General features: G+C 34.1%; 1 protein-coding gene across 1 annotated transcript; it reads left to right on the forward strand.

The window, feature by feature from the left end:
• Positions 1-8,620: 8,620 nt before the first annotated feature.
• Positions 8,621-17,694, forward strand: LOC115428946 (serine/threonine-protein kinase Sgk1). The gene is made up of 13 exons (XM_030148213.1): positions 8,621-8,857; positions 9,441-9,516; positions 10,392-10,470; positions 10,739-10,779; positions 10,890-10,947; positions 11,032-11,115; positions 11,223-11,354; positions 11,458-11,570; positions 11,694-11,817; positions 13,328-13,423; positions 13,518-13,673; positions 14,400-14,489; positions 15,966-17,694. The coding sequence occupies exons 1-13, from the start codon at positions 8,788-8,790 to the stop codon at positions 16,128-16,130; spliced, it is 1,284 nt and encodes a 427-aa protein (XP_030004073.1). The 5' UTR covers positions 8,621-8,787; the 3' UTR covers positions 16,131-17,694.
• The last annotated feature ends 3,960 nt before the right edge of the window (positions 17,695-21,654 follow it).

Here is a 21,654-nt window from a genome sequence, read left to right on the forward strand (position 1 = left end):
TTTGTCATTTACACATGTTCATTATAACTTACAGATCACTACAAATACACAAAACATTTAATATCAGGCAGAATATTGGTAAAATTGTACTTAAAAACATCTCAGGTTGTTCATATTTGTTCAGGTTGCTCACATTTTTTGTGAAGTTATTCTTTGTTTTAGTGTAAATACATGAAAATATTGACATTTACAAAGAAAGAAATTTGGATTTGTGAGTATTTATAGATTATTATGATTGTATTTTAATTAATCCTGTACACTTGAGATTGAATTGTTCTAAATATGGAACCTGAACTAAAAGGATTGTTAATATCTTAGTGTAATTTTTACATTTCACAAATCCATCCCAAGGGCCGGACTGGACCCTTTGGAGGGCCGGATTTGGCCCCCGAGCCACATGTTTGACACCTGTGATGTGGAAGATGACAGTGTTTCCATGGTAACTACGGAGCCTCTGAACGTCCAAATGGGTCATATCTGATGACCATGAAAAGACAAACTGTATTTTACACCAATTATTTACATGTTTAATAGGATTAGTGGGTCAACAGGTATTAAACATTATAGTGCTTTTGGTCACCAGGGGCTGGTTTTTTCTTTGTTTTTTTTTTTTGGGTTAACCCTTATCAAACAAAAAGAAACACAAAGCCTCTGAACCTAAAAAAATTAAAAATTAAAAAAAAAAAACTATTGTACTTTGACACTCATTTTGGCCTTAACTTTATTTTAATACATGAATCCAAAGACACCAGGGCCCATTTTACTGCATTTTATACAAATAATTTACATGTATTGATAGGTTTAATGGGTCAGAAATTGTTAAACATTTTACATTAGCAGATGGTTTTGGTTGCCAGTGGCTGTTTGGGTGTTTACGGGTTAAAACAGTCACGCTGTCACACATCACTGTCAGCGTCAGGGGTTTCCTGTTAACATTTCAGTTGAACTCTCAGGCCTGAAGCAGGTGCAGCTACATAAAAAATACTGCCATTGTTTTGACAGAGTATAAAACCACACCTCACTTAAAAGCTTACAACACTTCTTAGTGTTATAGTGGATGAACCAGTACGCTGGATTTAATTTCCCATACCACATGAAGATTTGTTATACAAAGTCAACTGCAACTTACTTAATACTATTTGACCCAACAGAGTGCATTGAGAGGGGAGTTATAACTTTACAAAAACTCAATTAACTGCTCACAACTTATACTTTGTGACATTATAACTACAGTATGAACCACCACAGAGTTAACCTAGCAATGTTAAAGCTATGGACATTTCTATTTAAGTTCTGTTATATGCTATACAAGACAAATAATGAACATTTATATGATTACTCCATAAAGACAGAGCCTTCCAATATGCCCCACGGAACCTAACTTTAATAAAAATAACAATAGTCAATGATAAGAGATACAAAATTATGCCAGTATTTAAACATAGTATATACCGTAAATTCCAGACTATAGACTGCACCTGAATATAAGCCGCAGACCCTAATTTTAAAAAGAAAATCAATTTTGTACACGTATAAGCCGCGCCAGTTTATAAGCCACGGGTGTCCACCAGTGGAGATTTCTCATAGACTGCAAGAGAAGCCCGGCTTCCCCTATCATTAAGGAAAATTAAATGGTTAAATATGTTTGGTTGTGTTGACATTTCATTGACTACACATGTGTTAAAACACATTCATCTCACAGACGAGTTGGTTCAGAATCAGCTTTATCACAAATCATCAGACTCCATGTTTTTCACTTCTCATACATTCCCGTTGCGCTGTTTCCTCATACGATCTATGGTCAGTGCATTTCCCCGTTGAAGCCTGGCTTCTATGGGAGTCGATGGGACCGAGTGGAACCTTTTTTTTCATTGCGTCAAAACTGGACGGTAATTGGATAAAGGTTTTCTTTGAGTTCAAATGAAATTCTTCCCTGTATGTAAATGGGTATGATATGTGTGAGCCTGCTGTCATATCTATAGGTTGATTCATTGTTAATATGATGATTAAAAAACAAAAGACAAAAAACGAGGCAATAAAAGGATAGTAATAAAAGCACATTTTCTCTTTCTTTTTTTTTGTCGGTGGACTTATCGGGTTTCCTTTGGATTCGTGCCGATACGGGATTGACTTGCTTTTGCGCCGGCTGTGGATTCACGGACTTAAAATGACTTGAAAGACACTTGAAAGTGAACAAATTTTTGTTTTTCGTTAGAGTAGGACTTTTAATTTATTTTTAAAATATAAAGATTAAAAACAAGTAATGACGTCTGTTGTAATTTCATTTTCATTTAACATTACGCACGACGTGCGCATTAATTCTAAGATGCTTTCAATTTATGACGGTCTCTGGAGAGCTTTACTGGTTGTTTTCATTCAGAGTTTTGTTTTGTATATTTGTGAAACAATATTAACATTTGAAGGTTTACTATTTTTCCTTAAAAGTTCCCCTTTTGTGTGTGTGTTTAATATTAACTTTATAAAGGTTAAATTGTTAATGTTATCCATTCCTGCATACCTGGTAACAATAGACAGATTCTTCCCTGGGGTGTGGCAGGCAATAAGGGAAAATCGTCGTATAAGCTGCGTCAGGGTATAAGCCGCAGTGTTTAAAGCGTGGGAAAAAAGTAGCGGCTTATAGTCCAGAATTTGCGGTATACACATATATATATATATATATATATATATATATATATATATATATATATATATATATTATATATATATATATATATATATATATATATATATATATATATATATATTTTTTTTTTTTTTTTTTTTTTTTTTTTCTTTTTTTTTTTTTGTTTTTTTTTTTTTTTTTTTTTTTTTTTCATTTAAAAGGGGCCGCGAAAGTCATAAAAAGGACAAAAAACAACATAGTAGTTGTCAAAGAATGTTGATGTGTGAGGAAATGTATGAATGGATGTTGATATGTGATGCATATTTAGTTTTTATTATATATTTTTACAGTTATTGTTACTATTTACTTACTATTACTATTTATGAGTCCGCATCCTGACAGTGTATCTAAATTTCATTGTACATTTTGTATAATGACAATAAAGTACCTTATCATATTTTATCTTATCTTATCTTATCGCAACTTTCTTGGATAGTAAAATTATGTCAAACTGACAAAATGTAATATGTATGACTAGGATCAATAAATTATTTCATGGGACGGGACTTCGCCTCACTATATTAATCAAAACTGTCTCTATATACATGATGAAGTTAACAGATTTGTATTCTATGTACACCTTACAGCAGAAGAATAAAAAATAGGTGACAACATTTACCTTGAAACCAGTACAATCCTATAAAACGATCCATTTTTGGTCATTCTGCATCTGAAACGACAACGAATCATCATTATTTCTCAGTGTAGCTAAGAATGCCTATATAGTCCAATGTGCATTATTGAGAAGCAAACCTTTAAATATCACATAACTGAGCTGGTGAAGAAAGAAAAAATATGCGCTTTTATAAGAATCAGTAGATTATGGTGACATTTTATACACGCATGCATCAGCTGAAACTCTTCAGTCAATGCTGTTTATCTGTCAGCCTTAAGGCAATGATATAACACAATGACATAACACTCATTGTAGCGATCTGAATACCACAGATGGGTGGACATCCCTCTCTGTAGGGTGTGATGGCATTTTACTTATTTATACTCACTTTCATTCCCTTGTTATTTTCTTCGACACGGCCAAATTATTAAATGAAGCAGGTGGATTCTGTTCTTACTGATCTGAGTTTTAATCATTATGCGTCTGCAAACAGCTTGGGATTGCTTAATTTTTACCCATGAGGCATTCTGAATGTTTAATATCCCCATGTTTTACTTGTAATAGTTCCTTGTTTTAGCTCACTCACATGCATCCTATTTTAAATACTTAAATCAGGGGTGGCAAACTCATTTTAGTTCAGGGCCCATATTCAGCTAAATTTGATCTGCAGTGGGCCGGATCAGAAAAATAATAACATAATAACCTATAAATAATGACAACTCCAAATTTTTCTTTGTTTTAGTGTAAAAAAAAAATGCATTAAATTATGAAAATACTTACTTTTATCAACTATCAAAAAAAAAACAAAACTGAAATTTAAATTAAAAAACGTAAGAAAATCGAGTGCAATTTTAATAATATTATTCCTCAATTTATCATTTCTACATGTGCATTATGGATCAGATCTACAAAGACACTAAACACTGAGGAACAGGCAAAAAAATTGTTAAAATTGTGCTTAATTTTCTTTAGACATTTCAGGTTGTTCATGTTTGTTCAGATTATTCACGTTTAATTGCTTCAGGATAGTTTGTAAATGTAAATATTTTCATAATTTAATGTTATTTTTTGCACTAAAACAAAAAAAAAAAAAAAAGTTTTTAATTCTAGATTTTTTTGGCTTAATTCAAGATTTTTTTTTTTACTTAATTCAAGATTTTTTTTTTTTGGCTTAATTCAAGATTTTTTTTTTTACTTAATTGAAGATTTTTTTTTTTTTGCTTAATTCAAGATTTGTTTTTACTTAATTGAAGATTTTTTTTGGCTTAATTCAACATTTCTGGCTAAATTTGAGATTTTTTTTGGCTTAACTGAAGATTTTTTTTACTTAATTGAAGATTTTTTTTACTTAATTGAAGAATTTTTTTGGCTTAATTCCAGATTTTTTTTTACTTAATTGAAGATTTTTTGGGGGGCTTAATTCAAGATTTGTTTTTACTTAACTGAAGATTTTTTTTTTTTTTTTTTTTGGCTTAATTCAGGGTTTTTTTACTTAATTGAAGATTTTTTTTTTGGCTTAATTCAAGATTTTTTCCTTAATTCAAGCTAAAAATTTTTTTGCCTAATTCAATTCAAGACTGTGGAATTTCTGTACTTGGCAAAAACATCCCAGGGGCCGAACTGGACCCTTTGGTGGGCCACATTTGGCCCCCGGGCCGCATGTTTGACACCTCTGACTTAAATGATTCTTCTCGACATGATTTAATCCGAGGTCTCGTTGTAAATCCTTAGTCTTTTTCACCGTTCACTGACTTTTACTCTTATAAGTCATTCAACGTTTCTTGTCTCTTTGGGAATAATGCATCTGTGTCAGTGAATTCCCAGATTAAGTAACAGAAATAAAAAATGACCGATGAACATTCAGTGGAAAACTCACTGCAGATCAGTGTCCTCCTCAGGCAGTAGAGCTATCTGCATTATGGCACAGTTATGTAACTTAAAAGGTTAGTGGACCACATCTGTGACAGCTGGTCTGATGGCCGCTTCAGCTTAAATGAGCGTGATGTCACCTCTAATTTCTATGAATTTATATAAGTACGCCACGCCGAGTCACCTCCACAACCTTGACCTTGATCATCGGGTGCAATAAACCATGAAAATCCACAATTTAAAGGATGCATGGGGATAACAGGAAATGGAGCTGTCTGCACTTTATTGGTAATGCATACGTTTACATAGACTTATATTAAACTGAATGGTACTGATTACTAACCTGCAGTGCTCCATACTGCTAGAACCTTTTTATATTATGCATCCATGCTGCAGTTTTTCATACTGTATTACTGCATTTTTGTACAGATAGAATATTTATGTGCAATAAACCGTATCCACCCAGGGCATCTTCATCATCAGCCACTGCTAAATATGTTCTGTGCACACAGTACTGACCAATGTGACTGATTTAACATGTGACTTGTGTACAATACCTTCCTATACATACAGTGTTATGCAAAAGTCCAATAGGCAACAATTACGCATTATAACATAACCTCCTGAGACCCAGGATAATGACATTTTTTTTCTTTTTTTTACATTAAACAGTTGTCTTGATTGGAAACTGCACAATGCAACTGTTTTTTCAGATACATTTTCTAAGTTATTCTTATTTATATATTTATTTTTAGTGGAATGTCCTTTGCAATGGACAGCATTTTTTAAGTAAAACTGTCAAACTTTTGGGACAAAAATGCATTGCTGGGTCTCAGGAGGACATGTGTTGGTTTAGTAAAGTTAAAATGACCGCACATATGCGTTTTTCAGTCTCAGTCTGAGCTACGTACAACATTAAAAAACAAAGGTTTCAGGGCAAAAAAAGCCCCTATGAACTAAACAGGGTGTATTTAGTGACCCCCCCCCCCTTTGCATTTATTATGCTTTTAACCATTTAATTCAGACAATATGAGATTAACTGCATTCATTTTCTGATGTTTTATACTAGCTTTCATTTAACACATGTCAGATGATTCTGTTTGTGCTGCTTCTTGTCATGGGGACAGCGGTCACACTAAACAGTCACTTTAACCTTTAGAATACAATCAGTTCCGTTTTTTTCTGTATTTTCTTGTATGTGAAGAAAAGATAATGAGAAATAAATATATGTTCATTTCCACCATGCAAAAACAACAAACCTAGAGGTGGCCTGAGACCTCTGCACAGTACTGCAGTCTTATTTTACAGATGCTAAACCTGTTTGAACCCTTTCATGCATGAATTATGAGAACCTTAATCAAGATTTTTTTTCCTGAGTGTTTTATTCCTCTTCAGGCATGAAAAAAACAATGCGATTGAAAATTTTCTTACGAACGTATTTTTCATGTAGTTGCCAAAACATACACTCAACTCAACACCATGTGTTGAATATTTGAAGCTTTTTTTTTTTTTTTTTTTTTTACTGATATTCAGACTTGCACGTATTTGAAGATATATTCTGTTCATTTGAATGTTATTTTCTTTTTGTCTCAATTTGTTTTGTTTAATTTTGTTTCTTTGCATGTTCGAAATAAATAAATAAAGTAAAATAAATATATTTTGTGAAAACTATGAAATAAAAACTTTTTTAAAGATGCTAATCTGTTTTTTTCTCACATTGTATTATACTCTAATAATAGTCACTACTCAATGTATGGAGATAATATGCAAAATAAAACCTTTTTTGTTTAAAAAAAAAAAATCTGTTACTTACAGTAATAACAACAAGCAACTGATTTACTGAGTTACTGCAGATCAGGTTTATCAAGAAAAGCAAAGTTATAATAATGGTATGAACTGCAGTGTATGAGATGATGCATAAGCGCTCACAAAATCCATGAATATACAAGTGAACATCTTTGAATACACTGTAAAAAAAATCCTGTTGTTTTTACAGAAAAAAAACTGGCAGCTGTGGTTGCCAGAACAATACTGGAAAAAACACATCCAACTGTAAACATATTTACGGAGTAACATGTAGATTTAACATTTAAAACATGTACATTTAACATTGGATTTAAATGGTAAATGGACTGCACTTATTTAGCACATTTTCTCCACCTTCATGGTGTCCAAAGCACTTTCCAAAACCACCAGGTCCAACTGGGACCAGTTTAGGGTTCAGTGTCTTCCATGGACACTTGGACATATGGACAGTCAGAGCCAGGATTCGAACCACCAACCCTTTGGTTATTGGACGAACCGCTCTACCAACTCTACCAACCCATTCATTTACAAGTTTAAAATGTTACATTGCTAAATGTTTACTGTTTTATAACTTATATATATATTTATATATATATATATATATATATATATATATATATATATATGATAAAAGCAAATATGCTATTATTTCAACAGTATGGTCTTTGTAATTTAAATGGCACCACATTGTTTTTAATTTACAGTTTTATTTTCTAAAAACAATAGAAATACATCATTTCTACATATAAATCTGGTTTTGTTCACATACTCTTCCTGTAAAAACTACTGCTATATTTGTTTTAATCATTAACAAAAAAAATTTTCAAATAAATAACTTTGCATTGTATTGTCACTTACAGTTTTTTTATGTTGCAATTTTACAACTTTTTGGTGTTAATTCTACAGTCATTTTTTACAGTGTATGTCCACTGTAGTGACCACTATGCATGAAAGGGTTAATTGCAAACATAGATATTTCTATTCTATGCTTCTTTTTTTTTTTTTTTTTTTTTTTTACCTTTATTCTATTAATTGCAAATAGAGATATTTCTATTCTATGCTTTTTTTTTTTTTTTTTTTTTTTTTTTTACCTTTATTCTATCACTTCGGGATTGAAGGCAGACAAGAATGGCATTGTACGGTGCGACTGCTCTGTTTTGCATATGACAAAAACCGTCTTGAATCTGTAATATTATTTCTAATGCAGCAGTTGGGGTTTCTCCTCATGTACAATGCACAGCCTGCAGCCGAACACCAACACCAGTTCAGTCACCACACCAAAATGCACACATTATTTTTCTGTCTTCCTAAACGACAGACAGTCCCTTTGTGTGCACAGACGGGTGGACTTTTCCATTGACATAAAATGAAGAGGAGGATGATGAGGAGGAAGAGGAGGAGGTTAGGAGGAGGAGGAGGAGGAGGAGGAGGGGGGTCCCATCACACCACCCCCACCACCACCTCCTCCTCCTCCTCCGCTGCGGTTCCTCTCTCTCTCGTCATCCCCAGCCTCCTGCAGGCAGAATATGGGTGCAGCGGAATCCCGTGACGTCACGCCCCCGCTGGTTGCCACGGTAACGCCTGTGATGTAAAATGGGTGTCGCCTTCTCGGTACCACGTGTCCTGTATATATATGAAGCGGCAGGGCAGCTCGAGCGGGCAGCGGCATCTGAGAGCGGAGCGTCTCGGAGGAGCTCTGCGCGTGCGACCGGACATTCATAACACAGAGCCCCTGAACGGATCTATTGGTTTTATTTCCTGGGCTTTTTTTTTGTGTGTGTGTTTTTTAACGGATACTTGTTTGACGCTCAACATGGCTGTGACCGAAGCTGGGTGCGATCTAACTTACTGCAAAATGAGGGGGATTGTGGCCGTTTTAACCGGTGAGCACAATGAATGAAAAAAAAAAAATTACAGCAGAAAACCTGTTATATATATATATATATATATATATATATATATATATATATATAAACAAATATAAGATATAGCTATGATTGATTTATAATAACAGCATCTCTGAAATTAACTGTAAAGTACTTTTGATATTCTTGATTTGTGAGTGATAATGAATGAAGAGACTATAATAATAATAATAATAATAATAATAATAATAATAATAATAATAATAATAAATTCTTATAAGAAAAAAAAAAATCTTATTGTAAATGGGGTCAAGGATGGAAACCTCTTTGTCAACCAGCAGCACTGTTGGTATCTTAATGGTTGACCCAAGTGGTTGCATAACCTATAAGCCCGCAGCATTAGAGGTCTATGCACAACCCACAAATCTATCCTCTAACAGAACATTTGGCACATCTCAACCCGCAGATTAAAGCTAAAAACATATCTCTGCTTCCCCCCCCCCCCCCCCTCCTCTAATGGAAGACCTAAAATCTTCAGTGTTCTGATTGATGTGTGTGGTGCTTCCTCCTCTGACGTAAATGGTTTCCTCTCCATTTGCAGCTTTCATCAAGGAGAGAAAAATGGGGTTGAATGACTTCATCCAGAAGCTGGTGTCTACCCCACATATCTGCCAACAGTGAGTATCACCATTAAAAAAAAAAAAAAAAAAAAAAAAAAAAAAAAAAGAATTACATAAGAGAGAAAATGGGAACTTTGGAATGAAAACTGCCTCTAAAATAAGATTTTGGCACAAGCAGCATCCACTGGCTATCAGTTAACTCTGAGCTCTTTACTCTCCATCATTAGTTGATGGTCATTGTGCGTTGGTCAATCCAATCCGACGCATGAGTTTGGCAGAACATTCTGTGGAAAGAATAATCTGAGTCCAAGAAGGCCAGGGTAAGAATAGGTCTTTCATGACGAGCCCATAACAACCTCTGCACTGCCTATAATCACCTCCCAGGCAAATCCCTTCTGTTCCCTAGACGAGATAAACCCCTAATTCAATTATTACCTGACATGGCTCGAGTACACCGTCGTGTCCTGAGCTCACACGCCTTTGGATCAGGGTCTGGTTCTGCATCTGTCCTCTACAGATGTACCGGGATATAAATGATGTCTGAGCTGAACCTCTTGAGTCCAGTACAGCCACCTGACCCCCTCCCGCCGTGCATGGGTCAGACCCTTTAAGCGGTTACTCAGACGACAGGCTGATGAGGTCGCCCTGAAGTTGACCTGTTGGAGGATTCACACACTCCATTCACACCTGTTCATTCAGCTTTTCAGTCACTGTCTTCTCTATGTGTTAACTACAGAGCCAGTACATGAAGGCACTGTTAAATAATGAAAGCAATGTTTATAAGACACTGATATAACAACACTAAGAGACCAAAAGGATGACTATAATGACTAGACTGTGTTGTGAAGAACTGTCATATTGTGTTATTCAACCTCAACATCCACAGTACAATAAGACTAATAGCTGACCTACTTTGATGTTTACTTTTCTAGTGTTGAAGTTAACAACTTCCTCAAGATTGATGAGAATCAAAACGAGGAGGTGGAAAATGATGAACTTCCAGAAAGTCCGGTAAGCAGGAACTGTCTACTAACCTTAAAGTGACGTGATTACAACTGAAAAACCACCAATCATCATCAAGTCGCTTCTTAAAAGTCACTTATATGATTTAGAATTTTGTTTAAGTTGTATTTATGGGGATTATTTCAATTATTTTACCTTAAATTTCTGATTTTATTTATTTTATTGCATGTTTTCATTAGAAATTAGTTGATGCTTAAAGATCAGATACAATGAATGATGATGAAATTAACCATTTGCTGTATTGTTCCTCTTTTAGATGTTTCTCCATTCACGAAGTTCACTGGCTGAGGAGACTCAGTAAGTATCCTCATAAAACCTCTACAGCTTTGTTACAAAAAAAAAAAAAATACGCTTCACACCACAAGCTGTGATGAAAACTAACTTTCTGTCTTCTCTCATCACATTAGGATCAAACCCTGTGATTTTGACTACCTCAAAATCATCGGCAAAGGCAGCTTTGGAAAAGTGAGTCCATGTTTCTCTTTAACTTTTCTTATCTCCATCACTGCTGGAATAATGTCACTGATGAAAACGTTCGCTCTTTGACAGGTTCTGCTCGCTCGACACAAAGAGTCGACCAAATACTACGCTGTCAAAGTCCTGCAGAAGAAAATCATCCTGAAGAAGAAAGAGGTGAGACCCTAAGAGTTCTGTTTTTGTTGTACTTTTAACTCAAACTGCACTAGAAGTCATGATTAATCACCATGTAAACGCAACCTTTTGTTTTATCTTCCCTTCAGCAAAAGCATATCATGGCTGAGCGAAGTGTGCTGATGAAGAACATCAAACACCCCTTCCTGGTTGGGCTGCACTATTCGTTTCAGACGACTGACAAGCTGTACTTTGTGCTCGATTATGTAAACGGTGGAGAGGTACGCCACATTTAACAGCATTAAGAAACCCCAAACACATCAGAATATTGTGTAAAATATATTTCAGGTCGATGTTAACATATATTGTCTGCTATGTTTCCAGTTGTTCTACCATCTTCAGAGAGAGAGGATCTTTCTGGAACCCAGAGCTCGGTTCTACGCTGCTGAAATTGCAAGTGCACTTGGCTACCTCCACTCCCTCCACATTGTGTACAGGTAATCCAACAGCACCCCCTAGTGGACAGAAGCAGGCATGATCTGCTATGGGTTCAAACACGTCACAGGTCATGGTTTGAGAATGAATGTGAGTAATAAATCTTAACGTCTTGGTCTTTACAGGGATCTGAAGCCTGAGAACATCCTCTTAGACTCACAAGGCCACATTGTCCTCACAGACTTTGGACTCTGCAAAGAAGGTCTAGAGGCGAACGGCACTACAACAACCTTCTGCGGGACACCTGAGGTAGCCTATAATCCACATCCTCATACGTTTCGAATTACTTAAACCTGTTTAAACCACACTGAGGCTGGAATAAGTTTAGGACTAGGGATGTAACGATATGGAAATTTCATATCATGGTTATTGTGACCAGAATGATCACAGTTATCATTATTATCAAGGTATTGTTGAAATTGTACTCAAAATGTTCAAAAAGTACTTATGCCCACACTGAAATAATTTAACCAAGTTGTATTTTGAAAAACAAACAAAAAATAAATAATAGGCACGATGTACCTTCTGTTGGCCTTAATGGTCTGAGCCTATTTTGGCCATTTTTCCATACTTTTGATTTTGCCTTTATATACTATATAAACAAATGTTTACTATACCCATGTTTGGTATCTTTTTTTCAGCACAACTTCACCTATCCCATCTATTTTTTTTTTTATATATATCAACATAAAAGACCAGAAAACACAAAAAAACTAGAAGCACTCGGAGAGCGCAGACCTCCACCAAGGCTGATCAGTGGCCCCCCCCGTGGGCCCCCCCACCCCCGATCACCACCAAAATTTAATCATTTCTTCCTTATCCCATTTCCAACAAACCCTGAAAATTTCATCAAAATCTGTCCATAACTTTTTGAGTTATATTGCACACTAACGGACAGACAAAGAGACAAACAAACCCTGGCAAAAACATAACCTCCTTGGCGGAGGTAAATATAAAATCCGATTTGAAAAATGTATATAATTTATTGCATAAATAACACAAAGATGCTTAACGAACCTTTTCAAAGACTTTAAAAGTGAACATTGGTTTCAAATATTAGGTATATAAAATTAAAATTGTAATAAATTAAAACCATACTCAAATATATGACATAAAAGCAGATCTTTACATAGGGTTTTTTCCCCTAATAGTGCGGTAATCAAGCACGGATATCACGATAATTAGAATTTAAATGGTAATACTAACCGTCTGCAATTTTACCGCGGTTTATCGTTATACCGGTAACACTGGTCTACAATTTTTTAGAAATGATTTGCTTCAGAGATTAAATGTGCTAAATGTTACGTATTTTAATAAGATGAATTGGAAAATAAATGACAAAAGTGCTGGTTTGCTGATGTTTTCAAGGTATATGATTAAGTGTTATTACACATATATATTGGTTTATGTACATTTATATAATAGTTTTACAACTCTTCCACTAAATAGAACCTGTAAAGTGAATGTATGCTAATGTGCAGACAGTGTTTTGAAGTAGATCTTGTAGCTCTGAGACAAATATTCCTTTTGAGTTAAACCCATTCTCTCATTAATTCTTGAATTTCATATTTTGACCCAAGGCTGTATCTTGGAAAGTTCAGCCAACCAGCATTTTTGACTTGATTTTTCTTAATCAGTGACTCTCATGTGGTAAAATTTCATTACTTTTATTCTGGAAGCATTCTCCTTGCAGACCAGTGTAATTGTTGCATCCCTATTTAGGACATGGGTTGATAACTTCTTGGTTATGTCTCCACAGTATCTTGCTCCGGAGGTTCTGCAGAAGCAGGCGTACGACCGCACCGTCGACTGGTGGTGTCTGGGATCTGTGCTCTACGAGATGCTCTATGGACTTGTAAGGACAATCAGCTGCTGCAATGCAAATGAAAACTCCTGTTTATCTAAATAGCAATCAATCTGACTTTTTTCTTGCCTGTTTTCTTTCATAGCCCCCGTTCTACAGCCGCAACACAGCTGAGATGTACAACAACATCCTCCACAAGGCTCCTGTTCTCAAGCCCAATGTGTCGAACGCAGGCAGAGAACTACTCGAGGGTCTCCTTCAGAAGGACCGAACCAAGAGGCTGGGAGTGAAGGATGACTTTGTAAGTGCACATAGCTGATGGACATGTAAATCAGGGGTGTCAAACTCATTTTAGTTCAGGGGCCACATTCAGCCCAATATGATCTCATGTGGGCCAAACCGGTAAGATGATAACAGTGAAAAAAGTAAAATTACATTATGATCAGGTTTACATCTACAAAGTTTCCTTAAAAATCTGAATAGCATGAACAACTTGAATTGTCTTAAGAAAAACAAGTGCAATTTTAACAATATTCTGCCTCGGTTTATCAGTTTATCATTTACACATGTGCATTACAATCGTAAAAAACCTTTAGTAACAGGCAGAATATTGGTAAAATTGCATTTACTTTTCTTAAGACATTTCCATTTGTTTATATTTTTTTTCAGGTTATTCACATTTTCTAAACATTTTCATGTAATTTTACTTTTTTACACCAAAAAAAGAGAGAAATTTGGGGTTGTCATTATTTATAGGTTATCATGATAATATTTTACTGGTCTGACCCACTTGAAATCTAATTGGACTGTATGTGTCTGTATGTGGAACCTGAATTAAAATGATTTTGACACCACTGATTGTTAATATCTTCAGTCTAATTTTTGCATTTCACAAATTCATCCTGCAGGCCAGATTGAACCCTTTGGCTTCCGGGCCGCATGTTTGACACCTGTGATATAAATGAAGGAAAGCTTTTTTTTTTTTTGCAACCAGTTTGCTTTATCCAATACTTCTGTTTCCCTCCAGCTCGAACTCAAGTACCACTCCTTCTTTTCTCCAATTAACTGGGACGACCTGATGGCCAAAAAGATCACACCTCCATTTGTCCCCTCAGTGGTGAGTTCACATGACGACAACTAATGATTTTCACATTCAGTTTTAGTCTAAATAATGTTATTCAGTTCAGTTAACAACCATATAAAGCTGCAATTAATGGATTAGTGCAATTATTGATTAATCTAATTAATTACAGTTCATAAAATGTCATTTCAAGTCTCTAGAGACCAAGGTGACATCTCTAAAGTTTTCTTTTATCAAACCCAGCAGGGATGGGAGTTGCAAAATAGCTAAATGTTATATACTCTCTGTGCAGAACATCAAATGTTCTATATGCCCACTATGTTTCACTGCATTGTCCCTGATAATAAATTAATAAATAAAAATACATACAATTAAAAGCCTAATGATATTCACTTGACTTTATGGTTGATTAAGAAAGCCACATTTAAGAGGCTGAAGCCTATATGCATTGAAAAGACTTGTTCTAGTTTGAAGTATGTAGAGGTTACAGGTAGATAACAGAAATTAAAGCAGGAGGAGAATCCATGTATCATTCGTTCATTCGTTTTTCAATTTAAAACCAAAAATTATCCTTTCATTTTCAAAACCAGAATGAAAAACTGAAAACGGTTTGTTTTTCCATTTCCCAATTTTGTGCTCAAATGAAAAATGGAAAAAACGGATAACGACCATTTCATCCGATTTAACTATTTTCAATATAGTTCAGTTGTCTGACCCGGAAGTAGTCATTACTAGGGAAAAAATAAACAAACGGAATCATAGCCAGACTGGAGGAATATTTTGCTATAATTAAGCAGCTGTTTGATACATACGGAAGTGTATTGCATTCACAGAAAAAAATAAATTTGCCTCTGTTTTTCTGAATTAATTAATTCAGAAAAACAGAGCCGAATTTAATTTTTTTAATTTTTTTTAATTTTTTTTAAAACAGTATCTCGTTAATTCGGAAAATTTCCTTTGTTTATTTTTTTCCCTAGTAATGACTACTTCCGGGTCAGACAACTGAACTATATTGAAAATAGCAAAATCGGATGAAATGTTTGTTTTCTGTTATTTCCATTTTTCATTTGAGGACAAAATTGGGAAATGGAAAAACAAACCGTTATCCGTTTTTCATTGTGGTTTTGAAAATGAAAAACAAAAAAATGAGTGGTCTTTTTGTTTTTTTGATAATTGGTTTTAAATTGAAAAACGAATGAACGAATGATACATGGATTGAGAAGCCATATTTGCACAACTTAAATAGTAAAAAGATACATATTTTGGTCGTGCAGCTAAACTGGGAGTAGTATTTGGACTGAAATTTGACTTCTTTTATTCATCATTGACTTAATTTTCAATTCACTTAACAGGAAATTCTACAAGTAGCTCCCTAAAATGTCATTTTAAGCTCATAGGGATTTCAACAAAATTTTGGGTTACATATTCAGTTCTTGTGATTACTGGCAATTAGCAGGTCTATCCTTAACCTCCGATGCCATGTCTAATACTTTCCTCATTCTGGTTTCACAGACCGGCCCCACAGACCTGCGACACTTCGACCCAGAGTTCACCCACCTCCCCGTGTCCTCATCGCTGTGCACCGACACCCTGCATGTGACGAGCAGCGTCAAGGAGGCGGCCGGCGCCTTCCCCGGCTTCTCCTACGGGCCTCCAGCCGAACACTCCTTCATGTGAACGCCAACATCTCCAAAATGCTCTGAAGTGACTCGTTTTGACACCAGAGCAGGCTGGGACTTTACACGCCCTGAAAAGAGGATCTAACTGACAACGTGGACATCTAGGAGGGGTCGGTGGGGGCGGGGATGGGAGTTGGAGGGGGGGTCTTGTGCATGACTCGTGTACAGACGGGGACTCTCATGTTACAGCATCACTGGTTCTACTTTTTCTGCCTCAACCATCCAAAAAACTTAACATATGCGTGCCAAGTATGGATGCATTCTGTACTCCGGGGTCAGAAAACATCACATGTACCGGTGACGTGACATGAAGAAAGAGAAGTGCCTGAGGTTCAAAAGGCAGTTCAGACGGCAGCAGCAGCACCATTGGCAAGAGCCGGCTTTATCAAAACCACAAAAACCACTGGACTTGATCAGACTTTTGACCAAGGCTCTAGCCGTTCATGGTGATGCCTTCATTACTTGTCTCTGCTTGTGTTTAAACTGTTTTCCGACGCACATTTTGTTTTCATGTCAACGCTCCAGTTGCACTCGAGGAAACAAGGGTCAAGAAAAGTGAAACATTCTGCATCAGCTACATGGGATTAGACAACTACAACTTCTAAATTCATCAGATCTCCACTTTGGACTTTTCAATATTGTACATGTCTAGTGGACCAAACAGTTAACTGTGGCATGCTTTAACGCAAACACTTTTTTCCTGACCAGTTTGTCCTCATAAACTGAAGATCAAAGTTTTACTGTACTGTGTTAAAAAACAACAACAACAAAAAAACATTTACTGTAAAACCAAATGGTTTTCATTGTTTTAATAACTCCAAACATTCACAGTTTACTTTTAAGAAAGTTCTGCATATATTATAAATCATTTAAATATGTTTACTAGTATATATATATAAATAGATCTTAAAAGATTACTGTATATTTCCTTTGTCATTATCACCCAGTGATGCCAGTATCTGCTTAAAGACTTCTCTTATTGATCAAGAGGATGCGACTTCAACCAGCAATAACAGGCCTGCATCAGTAATAGCACACATACTGTATATCAGTCTTCTTTTAATTTAAAGTGATTGCGGTTTTACTGCAAACATCAGACTTTGATCTATTATTATTATTATTATTATTGTTGAAGGTTTTTGTATTTATGCATCATGTAGAGAAGAACTGTGAATGTCTCGTGCCTGTCCAAGGCGGCCTGATCCATATATACTGTACATATCTGTTTTCCCTGAACCTTTTCGTCCCTTTTCAAGACCTATACATATTCAGAAAAAAAAAAAGTGCTTCATTATAAAGAACCACTAGGTGGAGCAGGCGATAGTGTTCCTGTCACTACCCTACTGTGTGATATGGTTCTGTAAAGTGCAATAAACCCTTGATGACTCTTTAAGAATAATGATCATTTTTAACACTTTAAGAAATGGAAGTTGTCATTTAAATTCCATTTTAATGAATAATTCAATGACATTAAAGTATCTTCAGTCAAATTATGTTTTGCCCCATTGAGCCCCATCATTTTAAGATAAGGTAAACAGTCAGTACATTTTTCATGCCTGCTGAAAAAACATAAACATAAGACAACACACAGTTCTGAATACATTTCTTCCATATTTGGAAGCATTACATTTATGTTTTATATTTTTTAATGTATATTTATTTTCATGCCACTGCTACTGTATAAAAGAAAATAATTTACATGATCAACTGGAATAGTAAACTGTAATCTGTGTCAGAAATGGCAAATAAAATCTATAAATTTGACAAAAGTCTTCTGTCTTTCATCACTATGTTTTACTCTGTTACTCCTGATGATTACTTTCAGTTGTACTTACTTATTACCTCCACCAGGAGGTATTGTGATCACTTTGCTTTGTTTGTGTGTTTGTTTGTAGGTTTGTTAGCAACTTTACAGGAAAACTATTCCAACCACCTTTACCAAATTTTACCCACAGATAGGCCTAGGCCCTGGGACGAACCCATTAAATTTTGGGCCAAGTAAGCCACAGTTCAAGGTCACAGCAAGGTCACAAAATCTACAATTTTCCTATCTCTCATCATTGAGCAATTTTCGAAAATTCATAAAAAATTCAACACAACTCCAATTAGCCTCCAATTTGATACACCCGTAGCTTATAACAATATCTTGTATCTGGCACAAAATTGTCCACAGTCACTGAGGAATGTGGACTCTGTGGACATTTACATTTAACATTGAAAATCCCATTTACAACACATTTTTCATTACAACTCAACAAATATTGATTGGAATTTAATATAATTTGACATACACATGACTGGTACCAAGCTTCAACTTTGTACGAAATATCGTTCCGCTCCATTTCTCTTCCGTTACGCTCTGTTGACTTTTGTTATTTTTATGCACTATTTTCAAAAAAAATCATAAAAAATGCAATTCGTGAAATATTACCTTGTCTTAAAATTAAAATTCTATAAATAAAATAAATAAAAAACAAACTACAGACCCCCTGTACTGAAGACCTATAGTTCAAATCTTTTCATTCAATCAAACTATAACTATAATAAAAATTTCAAACCTTCCATCCATCCATCCATCCATCCATTATCTTCTGCTTTATCCAGGGCCGGGTTGCGGAGGTAACATTCTAAGCAGGGATGCCCAGACTTCCCTCTCCCCAGACACCTCCTCCAGCTCTTCCGGGGGGACCCCGAGGCGTTCCCAGGCCAGCCGAGAGACGTAGTCTCTCCAGCGTGTCCTGGGTCTTCCACAAGGCCTCCTCCCAGTGGAACATGCCTGGAACACCTCCCCAGGGAGGCGAATTTCAAACCTATAAAAATTTAATATCATGTTTGACTGCAATTTTTCTGCTGGATGGAACAACTTTCAAACTGTTTAATTTAAAAAGAAATAGTCGATCCACACTTGCACACCGTTCGGGGTGCTTGGCGGAGGTTTGCGTTCTCTGAACACTTATTAACTACTGTACTTAAACAAAAGCACTAAGGTGCAATCCACCTTTATCATATACTACAGACACTATTGTTTATTGTGCTTAGAAAAGTGTTTAACAAAACCACTTTAATATTTTTTTCAGTCACTCACATGAGGACATTTGCTGACACTATTTTGCAAGTCCCATTGTCGTTATAGTGTCATTCTAGTTTATTTCATGTAGTTATGTTAACTGAATAATTCAAAACACGGTGATTTGGTAAAACAGAGTGCTCATATGGCAAAATTACATCTCTTGTGATCTTGAAGAATGTATTTATTAACATACAATAAAACATGACTGATAAGGACATATTTCAGAAATTACGATAAATAAACTTTTAATTCATTAATAAATCTGAAAATAAGGTTTAATAGAGCTCGTTATTTCTGGTCATGATTAACAATTTGAGGGGTTTTTATTTAGAAACTGTTTGAAAATTTGCATCCGTTTATAATTTAATAAACAGAGATTATATCAGGAAACCTTAAAGGGAACTGGTAAAAATTTAGCAGCTTCTTAGTTAAATCGCTGTATTTTATACTGTTTTGACTTCAGGCTAAGGCCAAACCATCTTTTTTAGTTAGTTTAATTATTTGCTTTGTTCTAGTTAAATAAATCATAAGTTATAAATCATATTATATAAATTTGATTACATTAAAACACATGCAACTATCTAGAGATGCCAGATTAGGTTTTGTTTTTTGTTTTTTGCACCCCTGAAAAAATAACATCTCATCTCAGAGGTAAATACTTTACTTTTAATTCCACAACACTTGTCTGAGATCTTGAATTATATTTCAGATATGGCTAGGGACTGTAGATGAAAAGTAATTATTTTTACTAATACAGCAATGTTCATAAATATGCATGGTCCCTATTAAATAAACCAAGAAATAAAATAAAATAAATAGAGATGGCAAATTTTCATCACCTTTCTGTTCAATGAAAATCATCTACAATTTGTTTAACAAATGTTTTGACAAGCTGAATGACTAAATGTTTTATTTTGATATTCACTTCTAAACTTGTGCTAATCACTTCAGTCTTCCACAGTAAAATACAACCTCATCTTATACAATTGTATCTCATAATTATGACATTTTATCTTTTTATCTCATAATTTAGATTTTTTTATCTTATAATTATGACATTTTATCTTAAAATTAAGACGTTTTATCTCATAATTTTGACTTTTTATCTTATAATTATGACATTTTATCTTTTTACCTCTTAATTTCAACTTTTATCTTATAATTATGACATTTTATCTTAAAATTAAGACGTTTTATGTCATAATTTTGACTTTTTATCTTATTATTATGACATTTTATCTCAAAATTATGACATTTTATCTCATAATTTCAACTTTTTATCTCATGATTATGACTTTTTACCTCATAATTTCGACTTTTTATATTATAATTATGACATTTTATCTCAAAATTATGACGTTTTATCACATAATTTTGACCTTTTATCTTATAATTATGACATTTTATGTCATAATTTTGACTGTTTATCTTATTATTATTATTATTATGACATTTTATCTCCAAATTATGTTTCATCTCATAATTTCAACTTTTTATCTCCTAATTATGACTTTTTATCTCATAATTTCATCTCTTTATCTATTATGACATCTTATCTTAAAATTATGATGTTTTATCTCATAATTTTGACTTTTATCTTATAATTGTAGCTTTTTATCTCCCAATTATGACTTTTTATCTCATAATTTCAACTTTTTATCTCCAAATTATGTCTTTTTATCACATAATTTCAGCTTTTTATCTATTATTATGACATCTTATCTTAAAATTATGACGGTTTATCTCACAATTTTGACTTTTATCTTATAATTGTAACATTTTATCTCAAAATTATGTTGTCTTATCTCATGATTTCAACTTTTTATCTCATAATTTAGACTTCTTATCTTACAATTATGACTTTTTATCTCATAATTTCAACTTTTTATCTCCAAATTATGTCTTTTTATCTCATAATTTCAGCTTTTTATCTATTATTATGACGTCTTATCTTAAAATATGACGTTTTATCTCATAATTTTGACTTTTATCTTATAATTGTAACTTTTTATCTCCTAATTATGACTTTTTATCTCATAATTTCAGCTTTTTATCTATTATTATGACATCTTATCTTAAAATTATGACATTTTATCTCATAATTTTGACTTTTATCTTATAATTGTAACTTTTTATCTCCTAATTATGACTTTTTATCTCATAATTTCATCTTTTTATCTATTATTATGACATCTTATCTTAAAATTATGACGTTTTATCTCATAATTTTGACTTTTATCTTATAATTGTGACATTTTATCTCAAAATATGACGTTTTATCTCATAATTTTGACTTTTTATCTCCTAATTATGACTTTGTATCTCATAATTTCGACTTTTTATCTATGATTATGACATTTTATCTTAAAATTATGACGTTTTATCTCATAATTTTGACTTTTATCTTAAAATTGTGACATTTTATCTCAAAATTAGGATGTTTTATCCCATA

This window comes from Sphaeramia orbicularis, chromosome 11 (assembly GCF_902148855.1).
Source record: "Sphaeramia orbicularis chromosome 11, fSphaOr1.1, whole genome shotgun sequence".
Lineage (NCBI taxonomy): Eukaryota > Metazoa > Chordata > Actinopteri > Kurtiformes > Apogonidae > Sphaeramia > Sphaeramia orbicularis.